This window comes from Lepidochelys olivacea, assembly GCF_965140295.1.
Source record: "Lepidochelys olivacea isolate rLepOli2 genome assembly, chromosome: 23".
Classification (NCBI taxonomy): Eukaryota; Metazoa; Chordata; order Testudines; family Cheloniidae; genus Lepidochelys; species Lepidochelys olivacea.
In genome coordinates, this window is record NC_140433.1 from 5,480,250 (window position 1) to 5,495,669 (window position 15,420).

Sequence of the window (15,420 nt, forward strand, 5' to 3'; positions counted from 1 at the left end):
AATTTTGTCCCCAGATATTATTTGCTGGGTTGCAATCTGGCCCCAGCGTGGGGGGACTGGCTGGCGCAGGGGGACGGGGAATAGGACACAGGGCCTCTCCCCTTGGGTCAGGATCTAATTCTTAGCGCCCTCCACCCTATGTGGGAATAAACCCATCTTTAACCTGAATACAAACCAGAGCTCCTGATTTGGTTTAGGAGCGGTGATTTTTTATTGTGTTATTTATTATCCTTGATCCTTTCACAGTATCTGAGCAGTCTGGGACCAACCTGACAAATCATTTGTTAACAATGATCCCCTGGGGGGCTGCTCCCCATTTACCAAGATTAATTGCTCTTTGCAGCCTCTTTAAGAGTCTCTGATATCCGGTCCCGCCAGGAGACGGGAACCTGAGCCGCAGGGTTGGCATGTGAGCTGTCTGCCAGAGCTGTGAATGGAATGACAGGCCGGGTGGGACCTGTCAAAGTGAGATCCTGAGCTTGTTAATAAATAATAATTTCTCACGTTTCACCAGCGCGTTTAACTCCAAAGCACTTGACACACCGTGCCTGTGGGAATCGCTGAGATGCAGCCACATCTGGGGTGGACACGACAGCTGTTCATACAGGGATCACTCACCCAGGGCTGAGATGCAGCTGCCTCTGTGACGGGATGTGTCAACTGTTTAGACAGGGATCACTCACCCGGTGCCGAGATGCAGCCACATCTGGGCACAGCATGGCAGTTTATGCAAGGATCCCTTACCCAGTGCTGAGATACAGCCATCTCTGGGGTGGGGCGTGGCAACTATTTATACAGGGATCACTCACCCTACATTGAGATGCAGCCACCTCTGGGGTGGGGCACAGCAGCTGTTCACCTTGCTGACCTCTTCTTGCCTTCAGCAAACAGGCCTGTTGCCAGGTGCATGTAACAAAGGGACTGGAGGGATTTTCACAACTGCTGTTATTTTATTATTAGCTATTAACCATGTATACATAACCCATTATAAATGTGCAAGTGGGGCCAGGACGGGGCACGGTTCCAGGGAGAAGAAAGCCAGGAATCTCGCCTACAGATTGTATTCCTCCCCCCACCCCAACCCCGGCTGCAGGTTGTAAAGAATCCATTCTGTTTATTCAGAGGGCAGGGACGAGCCCAAGAAGAGGAGGAGTACTGGGAAATGGGACAGAGACTGTATTAAGTACCCAAGACCTTTATTAACAGAGGGCTAATGTGGCCCAGCCGGGCCACGTGACGTTTCAGGCTGTGAAGGGGTTAAACTTAAATCTGTGCAAACCTGGCCCAGCAAAGACCCAAGCCCACTGCCCCCACCCATGTAGCTGAGACTCCAGCCACAGGGTGAGCCCCAACGTTTGCCCTAATTTTTTCGGTATGGCTTCCCCAAAAGGGCCATGGGTGCGAGACACTGAGATCAAGCCCACTGGCTGAGATGAGTTAGGGGAGGATCCAAGGCAGGGTTTCAGCCCCAGGCAAAATAACATTATGAGAACTGTACAATTTTGCTGTTGTGGGGTTTTTTTTTAAGCGGGGGGGGCTGTATCTCGGGAACCCTTTGCTCAAGTGACCTCAAATTTGGACCAGTCGCCTTCCCCAGGGGCCCCCGTGACACACTGCAATTTTCTAGACAATCTGAGGCCACATGTGGATTTCAGAGCGAAAATCTGTCTCTCTCGCCGAGCGTCCCCTGGGCATGATGAGTTTGGTGGTCCCAGCCCAGTTCCAGCTGGCCATGTCAGAAAAAATAGCCACCAGCTCTAACTTGGGCTAACTGGTCCCCTCACTGGCAGTCAAGGCAGAGAGGCCATGGAGATTGGGCCCCTCCCTCCCCTAGGGGGGTGACAATGGGGCGTCCCCAGGGTTCTCAACTAAAAACAAAGGGGGACCCAGACTCAATCCATATCCCTGCTTCCTGATCCTGTACTCCTCCTCTTCCTCTCTCCATCTGGCCAGGGCTCGTGCCCAATCTTCAGCCATACTCTGGCAGCATGTGACCTCCAGAAGAAGAAAGGGGAGCATCCATGTACCAGCAATGCAGATACAGGTAAGCAACCGTTTTCATGTTCTCTCCACAGGTACTAAGGCGGAGAGTGGACTAGATGATACGTCTGAGGGAAGGGAGCAGAAGGAGACTCCGCCGATTGGAAGACATGAGATGCACTGTCCTAGGGATGGGGGTTCCATGACCACTGCTCCCAAGAAAAGGAGGTGGGTGGTGGTGGTTGGGGACTCTCTCGTCAGGGGGACTGAGTCATCTGTCTGCCGCCCCGACCGGGAAAACCAAGAAGTCTGCTGCTTGCCAGGAGCTAGGATTCACAATGTGACGGAGAGACTGCCGAGACTCATCAAGCTCTCAGATCGCTACCCCTTCCTGCTTCTCCACGTGGGCACCAATGATACTGCCAAGAATGACCTTGAGCGGATCACTGCGGACTACGTGGCTCTGGGAAGAAGGATAAAGGAGTTTGAGGTGCAAGTGATGTTCTCATCCATCTTCCCCGTGGAAGGAAAAGGCCTGGGTAGAAACCGTTGAATCGTGGAAGTCAACGAATGGCTACGCAGGTGGTGTCGGAGAGAAGGCTTTGGATTCTTTGACCATGGGATGGTGTTCCAAGAAGGAGGAGTGCTAGGCAGAGACAGGCTCCACCTAACGAAGAGAGGGAAGAGTATCTTCACAAGCAGGCTGGATAACCTAGTGAGGAGGGCTTTAAACTAGGTTCACCGGGGGAAGGAGACCAAAGCCCTGAGGTAAGTGGGGACGTGGGATACCGGGAGGAAGCACCAGCAGGAGAGCGCGAAAGGGGAGGGATCCTTCCTCATACTAAGAAAGCAGGACAAACAGCAAGTTATCTCAAGTGCCTATACACAAATGCAAGAAGCCTGGGAAACAAGCAGGGAGAACTGGAAGTCCTGGCACAGTCAAGGAATTATGATGTGATTGGAATAACAGAGACTTGGTGGGATAACTCACATGACTGGAGTACTGTCATGGATGGATATAAACTGTTCAGGAAGGACAGGCAGGGCAGAAAAGGTGGGGGAGTTGCACTGTATGTAAGGGAGCAGTATGACTGCTCAGAGCTCCGGTACGAAACTGCAGAAAAACCTGAGTGTCTCTGGATTAAGTTTAGAAGTGTGAGCAACAAGGGTGATGTCGTGGTGGGAGTCTGTTATAGACCACCAGACCAGGGGGATGAGGTGGACGAGGCTTTCTTCCGGCAACTCACAGAAGTTACTAGATCGCAGGCCCTGGTTCTCATGGGAAACTTCAATCACCCTGATATCTGCTGGTTTCAGAGTAACAGCCGTGTTAGTCTGTATTCGCAAAAAGAAAAGGAGTACTTGTGGCACCTTAGAGACTAACCAATTTATTTGAGCATGAGCTTTTGTGAGCTACAGCTCACTTCATCGGATATCTGCTGGGAGAGCAATACAGAGGTGCACAGACAACCCAGGAAGTTTTTGGAAAGTGTAGGGGACAATTTCCTGGTGCAAGTGCTGGAAGAACCAAGTAGGGGCAGAGCTCTTCTTGACCTGCTGCTCACAAACCGGGAAGAATTAGTAGGGGAAGCAAAAGTGGATGGGAACCTGGGAGGCAGTGACCATGAAATGGTCGAGTTCAGGATCCTGACACAGGGAAGAAAGGAGAGCAGCAGAATACGGACTCTGGACTTCTCACGTACGGAGGGACAGACAGACTCAGAGGGCAGCTGGCAGAGAGCTCTCCTCAGGCCTGAACCCTCTTGGGGCCCAATTCTCTGCTGATGCAAATCGCTGCCAATCCAGCGGCTGGGGCACAGTGCCGGAAATTGACAACACTGGAGGGGCTGGCCCCTTGCCGTGTGAGCAGCTGACTGAGAACAAGAAAAGAGACGTATGGAGCCCGACCCAGCCAGATACCGAGGGCACAAGACCCTCGCAGGGTCGGGCACCGGATCAGGTGGCTCGTCACCAGCTTTGGGGTCACAAAAGGGGCATTTTCACAAAGGAGAAACTTGGAAAGAGAAGTCAGACATTAACGGTGAGTTTTACTAGGTTTGTTAATAGCTAATCTAATCTATCTCCATGCACACCCATTTATCTATCTATCCATCTACCTATCCCCATACACACCCCCATCTATCTAATCTAATAATCTATCTACCTATCTATCTATCTGGCTCTTGTCCGAGTCCAAAGTGGGCAGTGGCAGGATGGGAGAAGCGAGTGGGAAATCTAAGCACACTTGGCCCTGGTGCCTGCCCCACTCCCTGCACCCGCCCAGTGCCCAGGGCACCAATCCAAACCACCCTGGAGCTGCTTGGGGTGCACAGGGAGCTGGATGGCCAGGCGAGACGGGCAGGCAGCTGGCTGTAACCGGAGGCCGCTGTTGATTAAACATAGACCCGGGCAGCTGCCTGCAGAGTTGCCTGTTGACATTTAGGAGCTTAAATGTGTTCTGTGAAGGTCCCAGATCTGCCAGGCCAGGGAGACCCCATGTCCTTGCCCCCCTACACACCAAAATGGGACAGGGGACCCCATAGGAGGAGAGAGAAAACATGAGGACAACCTCCCCAATCCCAGATCTATGGAGCTGGGCTGCTAGGGCCTGATCCTGTCCCCCATCCCCAGGCTATATGCCCACTGCAAGGCTATGGGGCTGGACTATCTGTCCACTGCAGGGCTATGGAGTTAGACCACCGGGGCCTGATCCTGCCCCTGATCCTGCATGGGATCCACATGGCTTAACCAGGTCCTGATCCTGCACAAGGTAGCCACATGGTTTGCATCAACATAGCCTGCTATTCAGCCTTCCCCTAGGCCAGCCCTGGCTTTGCCTTGCAGGTTAGCACTAGGTGCGACCCAGTCCCTTCAAATCATCCCCCCCATCGCCTGACACTGGCTACTCAATTTCCCAGTTTAATTTATTTTCAAATCACTGGTTACATAAGAACATGAGAACGGCCATATTAGGTCAGACCAAAGGTCCCTCTAGTCCAGTATCCTGTCTTCCCTCAGGTTTCAGAGTAACAGCCGTGTTAGTCTGTATTCGCAAAAAGAAAAGGAGTACTTGTGGCATGAGTAGCTCACGAAAGCTCATGCTCAAATAAATTGGTTAGTCTCTAAGGTGCCACAAGTACTCCTTTTCTTTTTGTCTTCCCTCAGTGGCCGGTGCCAGATGCTTCAGAGTTAATGACCAGAGCAGGGCAATTACCAAGTGATCCATCCCCTGTCGTCCACTCCCAGCTTCTGGCAGTCAGAGTTTTAGGGACACCCAGAGCATGGGGTTGTGTCCCTGAGCATCCTGACTAATAGCCATCGATGGACCTGTCCTCCAGGAACTTACTGAGTTCTTTTTTGAACCCTGTTATACTTTTGGCCTTCACCGCATCCCCTGGCAAGGAGTTCCACAGGTTGACTGTGCGTTGTGTGAAGAAATACTTCCTTCTGTTTGGTTTCAACCTGCTGCCTATTAATTTCAATGGGTGACCCCCTAATTCTTGTGTTACGAAGAGTAAATAACCCTTCCCGAGTCACGTTCTCCACCCCAGGCATGACGGTACAGACCTCCGCGATGTCCCCCCCCCCGTTAGCCGTCTCCTTTCCAAGCTCAACAGGCCCCGTCTCATTAATCTCTCCTCATAGGGCAGCCGTTCCAGCCCCCTAACCCCTTGTGGTGCCCTTCTCTGCACCTTCGCCAGGGCTCCTCTCTCCTGGCGGGGACGGGGCCGCGCCGTGGCTCGACAGAGCGGCGTCATGATACGTGCCGTCCAGGATCCACCCCGCTCCCCCCAGTTCCCCACGTTGGGCCGGGTGTCCGGCGGGGTGTCGGGGGGACCCCCAGGCTCTCCCTCAGGCGCGGTACCAGCTGGCTCAGACCCCGTCGCTTTGCAGGGGCAGCCGGGGTCCCGGGGCTGCCCCCTCGCCCCCCCCTTGCTGGGGCCAGCCTGGGTCACTTTGTCCCAGCTGCAAACTCCGCCCCTTGGGTTGAGGCCCCGCCCCTGGGGGGGTCTGGCCCCGCCCCGATTGAGTCTGGCCCCGCCCTCCCCTGCTTGCAGCCAGACGGAGCCCCAGGGTGGGCAGCGGCCCCTTCGCGTTCCGCGCTCTCTGGACCCTCCGGCCGCCTCGTAGCAGGAGGCTCGCGGCCGCTCGGAAGCCGGAAGTGCGGCCTCGGAGGCGCCGCTCCCCACCCCCCACGCCAGGCTGGGCAAGTGCGAACGCGCGCCGTCCCCCTCTCGCACCCGTGACCCGGAAGCGGAAAGTCCCGGCAGCGGCAGCGGCGCGAGATTCTCGGCGGCGCGTGTGTGAGAGCGGGAGCGGCGGCGTCATGTGAGGAGGCCAGAGGAGCGGGGGGAGTGGGGCAGAGGCGGGGGGCAGGGGAAGGGGGGAGAGGCTGGGGGGAAGTGGGGCAGAGGTTGGGGGCAGGGGAAGGGGGGGCAGAGGCTGGGGCAGGGGAAGGGAGGGAGCAGAGGCTGGGGGAATGGGGCAGAGGCTGGGGGCAGGGGAAGGGAGGGGGCAGGGGAAGGGGGGCAGAGGCTGGGAGGGAGTGGGGAAAAGGCTGGGGGCAGGGGAAGGGAGGGGGCAGGGGCTGGGGGGAGTGGGGCAGAGGCTGGGGGCAGGAGAAGGGAGGGGGCAGGGGCTGGGGGGGAGTGGGGCAGAGGTTGGGGCAGGGGAAGGGAGGGAGCAGAGGCTGGGGGAGTGGGGAAAAGGCTGGGGGCAGGAGAAGGGAGGGGGCAGGGGCTGGGGGCAGGGGAAGGGAGGGGGTAGATGGGGGGAATGGGGTAGAGGCTGGTGGGAAGGGGCAGCGGAAGTGAGGTGGCAGCTGCGGGGGGGGGGGGGGGGTAAGAGGGGTAGAGGTGAGGGGGCCTGGCTGAGGGGGGAGATGGAGGGAAACGGAGCAGACGCCATCCATTCCCCAGCACTCCCAGGACCCGAAGGGCGAGGGGATTGAGCGCCTGGGCCCCCTGAGCCCTAATCCTCCCACTCGTCTGATGGTAGTGATGGGGGAAGCCGCCTCCACCTTGTCCTGGGGATCAGGGTCGGGGAAGGTTCCCTGATCGCGTGTTCATCTCCCCTCCGTAGGGGGGCATTGGCCCAGAGGTCTCCCTGCCCAGGCTCTGGGGTGGGATGGCAGATTCCCTGCCCTGCCCTCAGAAGAGATGTTGCTGGGGATCCTGGGAAGGGAGAGTTGGGGTAACAAAGGGGAGGTTTGATTAACATCACTCCTGACTGGAAGATGAGAAAGCGTGGGGAAAGAGAGTTGAGCCTTTCTCCCCCTCCCCCATTTAGGCAGAAACACATGCCACCCGCTCTCGCTGAGACAGTTGAGGGGTCCCGGCCGAAGGGCAGTGTGGCACCCGCAGGGCAGATCCCAGGGCGGCAGTAGAGCTGATCCAGTCTAGGAATCTCTGTTCTGCGGGAAGTATTGACACTTTGAAATGTTCCAATTCCCAGCTGCAGCAAAACTGAACTTCTGAAATTTCAGGTGGAGTGAAATCGAGGCATTTTACTAGGACTTTGTTTGGTTTGTATCATTTATAACACGGGTTTTGAAAGGAAAACTCCAAACGTTCCGGGCAGGTTGAAATAGAGTGCTGGGTCTGATGGAAACACTTTGGTACATTTTGCTCTAAATGAAATTTCATCTAAATTGACACATTCTGGCCGGGCAGCTTTACAGCATATAGAGCAAGCCTTAGCATACCTCTCCACTGCAGCTGGGAGGTGTGATTCCCACTTGTCTAGCCGTACACATGCTAGCTCAGCTCGAAATGCCTAGCTGCACCAAGAACAAGCCTGTCGGAGACCCTAGGCAGATACTGGGACAGCTAGCCCGATCCACCACAGACACACTAGCTCAAGCAGACCCTATCGCATGTACATCCAGGCGAGCTGGGAATCACACCACGACTGCTGTGTAGAGGTACCTAGAGGTGGGTTATGGGGAAGCGAGGCCTGAACCCCCTAGCTGGTAGTGCCATGTCGTCGTGGGCTGTCAGGGACAAGGCAGTCCGAGAGATGGGCCCTTCGCCCTGCCAGGACACCCCAGATGAGGCGGCAGGAGGAGAAGGGTGTGGCAGAGGCTCCATGAATGCTGTGTCTTCCCCTTCTGCGCCTGCAGGAGCCTCTTAAACAAGCCCAAGAGCGAGATGACCCCCGAGGAGCTGCAGAAGCGGGAGGAGGAGGAGTTCAACACGGGGCCCCTGTCCGTCCTCACCCAGTCAGTCAAGAACAACACCCAGGTGCTGATCAACTGTCGCAACAACAAGAAGCTGCTGGGACGTGTCAAGGCCTTTGACAGGTGCGGTTTCCTCCTCCCATACATTTAAAATACCTCTGGGGCCCTTCCTTCCCAGCCTGCCCCCAGGGGGCTGCGGTTTATGTCTGTCCCGTTCCCCAGCAAGAGCAGAAGGGTCCCCCGCCCGTTGCGCAGTACAGAGCAGGTGGGATGCCGTCCAGAGGTCAGAGCAGGGGGGCTGGGAGCCGGCGTTGCTGGGTTCTATACCCTGCTGTGGGAGGGTGGCCTAGTGGTTAGTGGCATGGCGGGGGCACTGAGTGGCAGGACTGCTGGGATGTATTTCCAGGTCTGGGAGGGAGCATGGAGCGAGCTACAGTTTCTCCCCCACCACCTCCTTGCTAGAACCTGACTGCTGCACTAAGTAGTTGATTCCAGCAGGAATGAGCTCAGCGCAACAGGCTTAGCAGAGGGGATGCCAGGTCAGGCTGCAGTGAGCAGCTTCCTCTCTGGCCATGGGGTCTAGGTTGTCAGTGGTTCCTCCCAGCTCCACTGCTGTGTCCCTGATCCCCCGCTCTCTCCCTCCAGGCACTGTAACATGGTGCTGGAGAACGTCAAGGAGATGTGGACGGAGGTGCCCAAGAGCGGCAAGGGCAAAAAGAAATCGAAGCCCGTCAACAAGGATCGCTACATCTCCAAGATGTTCCTGCGGGGGGACTCCGTCATTGTGGTGCTGAGGAACCCCCTCATTGCCGGCAAATAGAGAACTGTCCCAAGGTCCCAGCCTCGCCCTGGCATGACCCAGAGCCAGGCTGAGCGGGGAACCTGCCTCAAGTCCCTCTGGATGAAGCCTGCTGGCTGCATCACTTGTGAAAACCATCCTGTTCAGAAACAACTCTGCTGAGCTCTCCCCAGGTGCCACCTGTACCTCCCTTATTAGCCCTCAGAGCGCCGAGGGCTGAGCACGGCTCCCCCCGCCCTCCCTGTTGCTACCTCCAGCTCCCACGTTCCCATTTGATTGGAAGGGGGTTTCTGGGAGCAGAACCAGTCAGGAGACCCCAGCTGCGGTAAGCCCGTCACAGGCTGGTGTCCCCCCACGCCCCTCACCCACCTGCCCAAAGCCGAAGGGAGCCAGTGTCCCGGCGCCGGTGCTCTGGATTTACCCAGGATCTCTGTGCCCACTCACAGCCTTGCTGCTGGGTGCTGCAGACTCAGCTGGCCCTGGGGGAGGCTACATCGAGGTGAGAGGCTCTTTAGCTCTTAGGCCTCCCGACGGGCCTGCTCTGTGGCTTGCTTGCCAGGAGTGGGGAGCGCTGAGGTTTCCTAAGGGAGCTGGGTACAAAGAGAAGCACTGGGAATCTCAGCCTAACAGAAGGGGGGACCTCTCAGCAGAATTGTCTCTGAACAGCTCTTCAAAGGTGTCTTTTGAAGGGGAGCTGTCTGCTGTAGTTGTCTGATTTGGGTGGGGGCCGACTACCCTGGGAATTTCCGCACTGCATAGCTACCCTGCCACAAACGCCCCACAGAGAGGCACCAGGAGCGCGTGACTGCTGCCCCTCTTGAACCTCCGCTTCCCCAGACACCAGCCAGACCAGCAGCAGTTGTACGTGAGTTCGGGTCCCGCTTTCCAGCTGAGCGAGGCGCCAGGGAAGACGAGTTCGCGAATGGGATTTGAAACACCGCTCAGCTCCTAGTGTAGACAGCTTCACGGTGGCGTCAGCCTTGGCTTAGTTCCAGCAGCACTAGCTGAGGTGCGAAGGGTCGTTCCTTACTACTCAGCTGTAAAGCGGGACAGGGACCAAGTAGCCTCTGGGCTGGGGATAAGTCATGCCTGGTACACTCCCACAGCTCGTCAGTACAGAAATCCCTGGTGTCGACAGCTCCCCTGGCCCTGATCCTCCAGCGGCATCCAAGCTAGTGGATCCTTGTGTCCCGGGTTCCTGGCATCCATGGGACAGTTTCAGGAGCTGGGTCTTGTACCTTGTAGCTCCAGCCTCCAGGGCAGCTCCTCTCCTTGCAGCATCAGGAACTTTTGTAATAAACCAGTTTGATTTCAGCTGGCTCTTGCCTGCTTCGGGGTGGGGAGGTAGCGTGGCCGGTGCCATGGGGTGAATCTTGCTGGCAAGTTCCATGTGGGGGCCAGGCTGCTGGCAGGCACCGTGTCATGAGAGCCAGGCTGGGGCAAAGGATGGCCGCTGCTGGCTGTAAATAGTCTGGGAGGCTGAAGGCGTGTTCCAGAGTTAGACCCACACTCCTCTGCTTCCCCTCCAGAAAGGGGCGGTTGGATGGGGCAGGGATGGGACCCACATGCTTTAAACTTTGGTTCCCATCTTCCCGTTGCGGGTAACAAGCTGTTTGGCTTCTGTGGATTGTGAATCAGAAGGAGCCCAGGGAGCTACATTCTTCCCTGCAGCTCTGGCTCCTCCCCTCCCCAGAGCTGGTCTCTGTGTGAGGAGCCGAAGGGGGCCAGATGCCACAAGGGTGGGCGACCTGTGGGCAGGGCAGGCTGCGGGGGACTGCGGCGTCCTTACAAAGCTGTGACTGGATGCAGGGCTGGGCCCAGGCAGTGGCTCAAGGGCCCTGGAGCCTGATGGCCTCTGTCAACTGAGCAGCAGTGGCAGGCTGGGCTGATTTGCCCTACGCTGTCAACACCCCCTGCCCCAGCTAGGGTTGGGAGGAGGGGCAGCCTCCTGGGCTGGCTGGGGGCAGCCACTGAGAGTCTGTTGGGATGGGAACAGCTGACACTCCGAGGGGGGGAGGGAGACTCCCAACTCCTTTACGGGGGCCACCATGTGGCAGCAGGGGAAGCAACTGATAGGCCATACTGGCCTGTTGGGGTGGCTTTGATTGGGAGAATTATCTGGAACGGTCCCATTTCCTACCCCCTGTGCCAGCCAGACCCCGCCCCCAGGGGCCAGATGGGAGCCAGCACCCCCAGAGGGGAAAGGCCCCATGTCCCATTCCCTACCCATGTGGCTGGATCAGCACCCCATAGAGCAGTGGTTCTCAGCTGGGGGTCTGGGCCTCAAGCAGGTTTCAGGGGGTCCACCAAAATAAACCCGTCTTAAGCCCTGGGCCGGGTTTATTTTTGTCCCTATATTCTCCCTTTGTGTGTTCTAGGCAGGGGGGTGTAACTAGCTCGCCATTAAATACAGCTCTTCGGCTACTAGCGGTGTTGAAACCCCCTTGCTGGGCACAGGTGGGCTGGGGAGCTGTTATAGCCTGTTCGGGGGGCCTCAGAAAGAGAGGTTGAGACCCCCTGGGCTAGAGGCGAAAGGTCCCATTCCCTGCCCCTCTGAGCCAGCCAGCCCCATACTCTTCCTTTGTGCCCGGAGCCACCGTGGGTCAGTGCTGCTGGATCCACGGGCATCTCTTAGCGCTGTCTCAGCATGAGCTTACCCCTGGGCCCAGCTGCTCCTCAGCCAGTGAAACTCGACCCCCGCAGGGCCCCCGTGCTCTGCTCCGCTCTCAAAGTGACTTTGTGTTGCTCTCACACAGAACAGCCCCTTTCTCGCCGCGCAGCCACTGGGCCAGATCGGTTACTGCTGGCAGGAGGATGCGCCCCCCTGCTGCCGCCGGGGGGATGAATTATTGATCGGGGGCAGATGGGCTGTTTGGCAGGACATCTCTTGCTCAGCTGGGGCGATGGGCAGGGGCTCAGGAAAGGAGAGATGGGCCTGGGCTGATGGGAAGGGGCAACAACATGACATGGGGCAGAGGGAGCAGCTGTGTATGTCAGACCAGACCCACCCCACCCGGTGCTGGCTGACGCTGGCTACACATTGCACCCAGCACTTCCTTGCCTGGCAGGTCTGACCCTCCCCGATTGGACCCAGCCCTGGGCAGGGAAACAGCCAGGCCCACACTTCTGCCAGCACCCTGGCCTCTGGCACCCTTGGGGACTTGTCTGGTGCTAGCTGGGCACCAGTGCCTCCCTGGGAGCTGGGGTGTGTTGGAGCTGGAGCCTTCTTGCCCCTGGGGATGGGGCAGGGGGTCACTTCCCAGCCCCGCTGAAAGATTGTGGACTCAGTTAGCTCCCAGGGGATGGGGGACTGGATTCCTGCCTGGTGGCCTGGCCAGACCACCCCCCTTGTGCCTGTCTCCCCACAGATCCTGGCACAAGAGGCAGCTGGGGGGGACCCAGAGAGGGGAAGGGATGCAGCGCTTCAGCGGGTGGAGGGGGGTCACTGGCCCCCATTGCAGCGCCATCAGGTTCCATCTGCAGGATCCCAGCGGGCGAGGGATCGATTCCCTCCCTCCCCCCCCCCCCCCCCCCCGCCGCAACCAGAGCTCTGGGCTGGCTCCAGGGTCGGACTTTCATTGTGATAAGGCCATGCTGGCTCAGCCACCCCGGCCCTTTGCTGCTGTGCCTCCTCCGGGCCAAATCATCCCCTTCCCTCCTGTCGCCGCCACTGGGGGAGGTGAAGGAAAAGCACCTGACAAGGCGAAATCCAAGCCGCGGCCTGCACCGAACCCGAGCTTCTATATCGAGCTGCTTCCTCTCACCCCGGCACGTGGCAGAGATGCCCAGAGAGGCAGAGCTAGGTCCTGGGAACTGCAACACAGGTGGGATCGTTCCAGGTGGGCTGAGATGCTGCCACCTCTGGGGTCGGGATGCAGAGGCTGTTTATACAGGGATCCCTCACCCAGTCAGGGCTGATAAGAAGAGATGAAAGGGGGCCTATTGTACCGGCCTCCCTGAGCATGAGGGGCTCCCAAAATGTCTATAACTGGGAGGAGGTGGGGCACCAGCCAACATGGTGTACCAGGGACCTAAATTTCTCATAATGGACCTGCACCCAGCACCATGAAGCAGCCACCTCTAGGGTGGGGTTGTGGGGTTGTGGCAGTTATTTATAAGGAATACCTCACCTAGCACTGAGATGCAGCCACCTTTGGGGTGGGGCATGGAAGCTGTTTATACAGGGCTCCCTCACCTAGCACTGAGATGCAGCCACCTCTAAGGTGGGGGCATGGCAGTGGTTTATTATTTGTGTGGTAGGACTGCCTGGGGGCACCAGTCCCAGAGCAGGGTCCGTGTGCCAGGTGCAAACGTAGGAATGACTCACCTAGCAGTGAAATGCCACCATTCAAGGGAAGGGCACCCTGCCCCATTCCCTGGAGCACAGCACCCCACAGCATTGCACTGGGGCCTGCCCTGACTGCGAGGGGAGAGCGCCCCCTGCTGATTTGCTTGTGGTGATGCCCTAGCCTGCAGCAGCCTGGCTCTCCACCCATGCACAGATGTGCTGTCCACTGCCTGGGGACTGGCCGGGAGTGAGGGGGAAGGGGGCTTCTGAGCTGGGCCTCTGCCAAACTCACTGCCCAGATCACATGCAGGATTTGTTGGAGGGGCCGAGTTCCCCACTGCCCCCCCTCCCCCCACGCACACGTGCCAGTGAGCTGCAAACCTGGCCGCTGGCTGGTGTTGGCTATGCCCTGTGGTTGCCCTTTGCTCACCCCCACTGGGAGATGGGGAGCCCCGGGTGTGATCTGGGCACCATCAGGATGCAGAGTCCGGCTACATCCCCTGCCTGCTTTGGGGATACTGGCCCACACTGGCTGCCAGCGGCCCCTCCGGGCCGGGCCTCTGCCAGGCTGCATGACTCAGGAAACCACCCGTCTCGTGGGGGACAGCATGTGTGTGAATATGCCCCTCCCTGCCCCCCAACTGCAGCTCTGCACCTTCCTTTGTCTCTCCCCCCAACCCGCTCTACCGCCCCCATCTCTTCCTTCCCCCCAGCCCTCGGTGTTCCCCTCCCCACCCCATTCCTCCCTCTGCCCATCCATCTCAGCCCTCTCCCCGACAATCCAGCCCCTCCCACGGCCACAGGAGGGGGTCCGGGCAGCCCCACGAAGCGCCCTCGCTAGGAGAGGCTGCGGAGCAGGGCCTGGCATGGGTGGAAGCCAGACCCCTGTGTGCTCGTCTGCAGGGCTCCAGGCTGCCCCTAGCAGGATCCAGCCTGACGCCTGTGGGGAGCCCACGCCAGAGGATCTGGGGGGCACAACGCTGGCACGGATGGGGCTGCCAGGCTGGGATCTGGGACTAGGCTCCCCTCCCCGAACTCTGGTATCCACCCAGATCTGGGGGGGGGGGAGGCAAGTGGGTCCCCACAGCCTGGCCACCCCCCCCCCCAAGCTGTGCGGCTGGGGGTCTGTGGGCCCAGGGGTCTCTGCCGACTGGGGTCAGCTGTGCCTAATACAGCTGTGGTGCCACAGCGCCCCCTGGTGGGAAACAGCAGCACTGCAGGCATGCCATGGGGCAGGGTGAGGGGGCGTCCCTGGCGCACCAAAATGAATACACAGCCCAGCACCGCCCCACGCGTGGGCGCATTCACACACCCAGCCCGGCACTGCCCCATGCCCCATACCCTCCTCTCCCCGCAACCCCCTGAAGGACAGAGCAGCAGTGAATTCAGCAGGGAGATGCCTTTAATGAGATGATCCAGGAACAGGCTGGAGCCGCTGCCTGGCCCCAGGGTCCCGCCGGGCTGGCACAGAGGAGAGCTGAAAGGCTGAACCAACCTAGCTGCAGATAGCTGCTTGCTGGAGCCCTGGGAGGAGAAATTCCACCCCCCGGCCCCTCGGCCTCGCCTGCATCACCTGGCAAACCCAGATGGCCTGGCGCCGCTGCTTCCCTCGCTGCTTTTCTCCCGCCAGGGGCCAAGGACACAGGCTGGGCCAGTTCCCTCTTGGGTTCTCCTGCGCTGGCCCGAGGGCGTGGGGTGGGGATGGGGGTGGCCACCACTTTGGGGAACCAACCCCATCCAAACCCAGAAGGAAAGAAGAAACCTGGAGGGGGCGGGGGTGGGCATCGCTACAGGGCGTGGGCTTTGCAAAACGTATGTGGCTGTCTCTGGGAGAGCGGTTCGGGGGTCAGAGCTGTGGGGGGGGGGGCTGGGAGTTAGGACTCCTGGGTTCTGTTCCCAGCTCTGGGAGGGGAGTGGGGTCTAGTGGGTTAGAGCAGGGGGGCTGGGAGCCAGGACTCCTGGGTTCTAGCCCTGGCTTTGAGCAGGGAGTGAGGTCTAGTGCATGGGCAGCGTGTGACTCCCACGTTTGGGGAGGCTGGGCATGAGCATAGGATACTCCCTAAAAGTGTGGGAGGGGGGGCGACCGGATCATGACCCTGCCCCCTGCTGCGCCCCGAGGTCCACCCCCGCTCGGCCTCCTCCCCCTGAAGCTCCACCCCAGGCCCTGCTCCTGCT

General features: G+C 58.9%; 1 protein-coding gene across 3 annotated transcripts; it reads left to right on the plus strand.

Moving 5' to 3' along the window:
* Window positions 1-3,620: 3,620 nt before the first annotated feature.
* Window positions 3,621-10,271, plus strand: SNRPD2 (small nuclear ribonucleoprotein D2 polypeptide). Of its 3 annotated transcripts, none has more exons than XM_084612519.1 (3): window positions 3,621-4,021; window positions 8,102-8,281; window positions 8,804-10,271. In XM_084612519.1, exons 2-3 carry the CDS (start codon window positions 8,130-8,132, stop codon window positions 8,976-8,978), a joined length of 327 nt encoding a protein of 108 aa, XP_084468645.1. In that variant the 5' UTR covers window positions 3,621-4,021; window positions 8,102-8,129; the 3' UTR covers window positions 8,979-10,271. The 3 variants fall into 3 exon arrangements, with proteins under 3 accessions (XP_084468645.1, XP_084468643.1, XP_084468644.1); XM_084612517.1 differs by lacking the exon at window positions 3,621-4,021 and adding an exon at window positions 6,088-6,309; XM_084612518.1 differs by lacking the exon at window positions 3,621-4,021 and adding an exon at window positions 6,847-6,974.
* The last annotated feature ends 5,149 nt before the right edge of the window (window positions 10,272-15,420 follow it).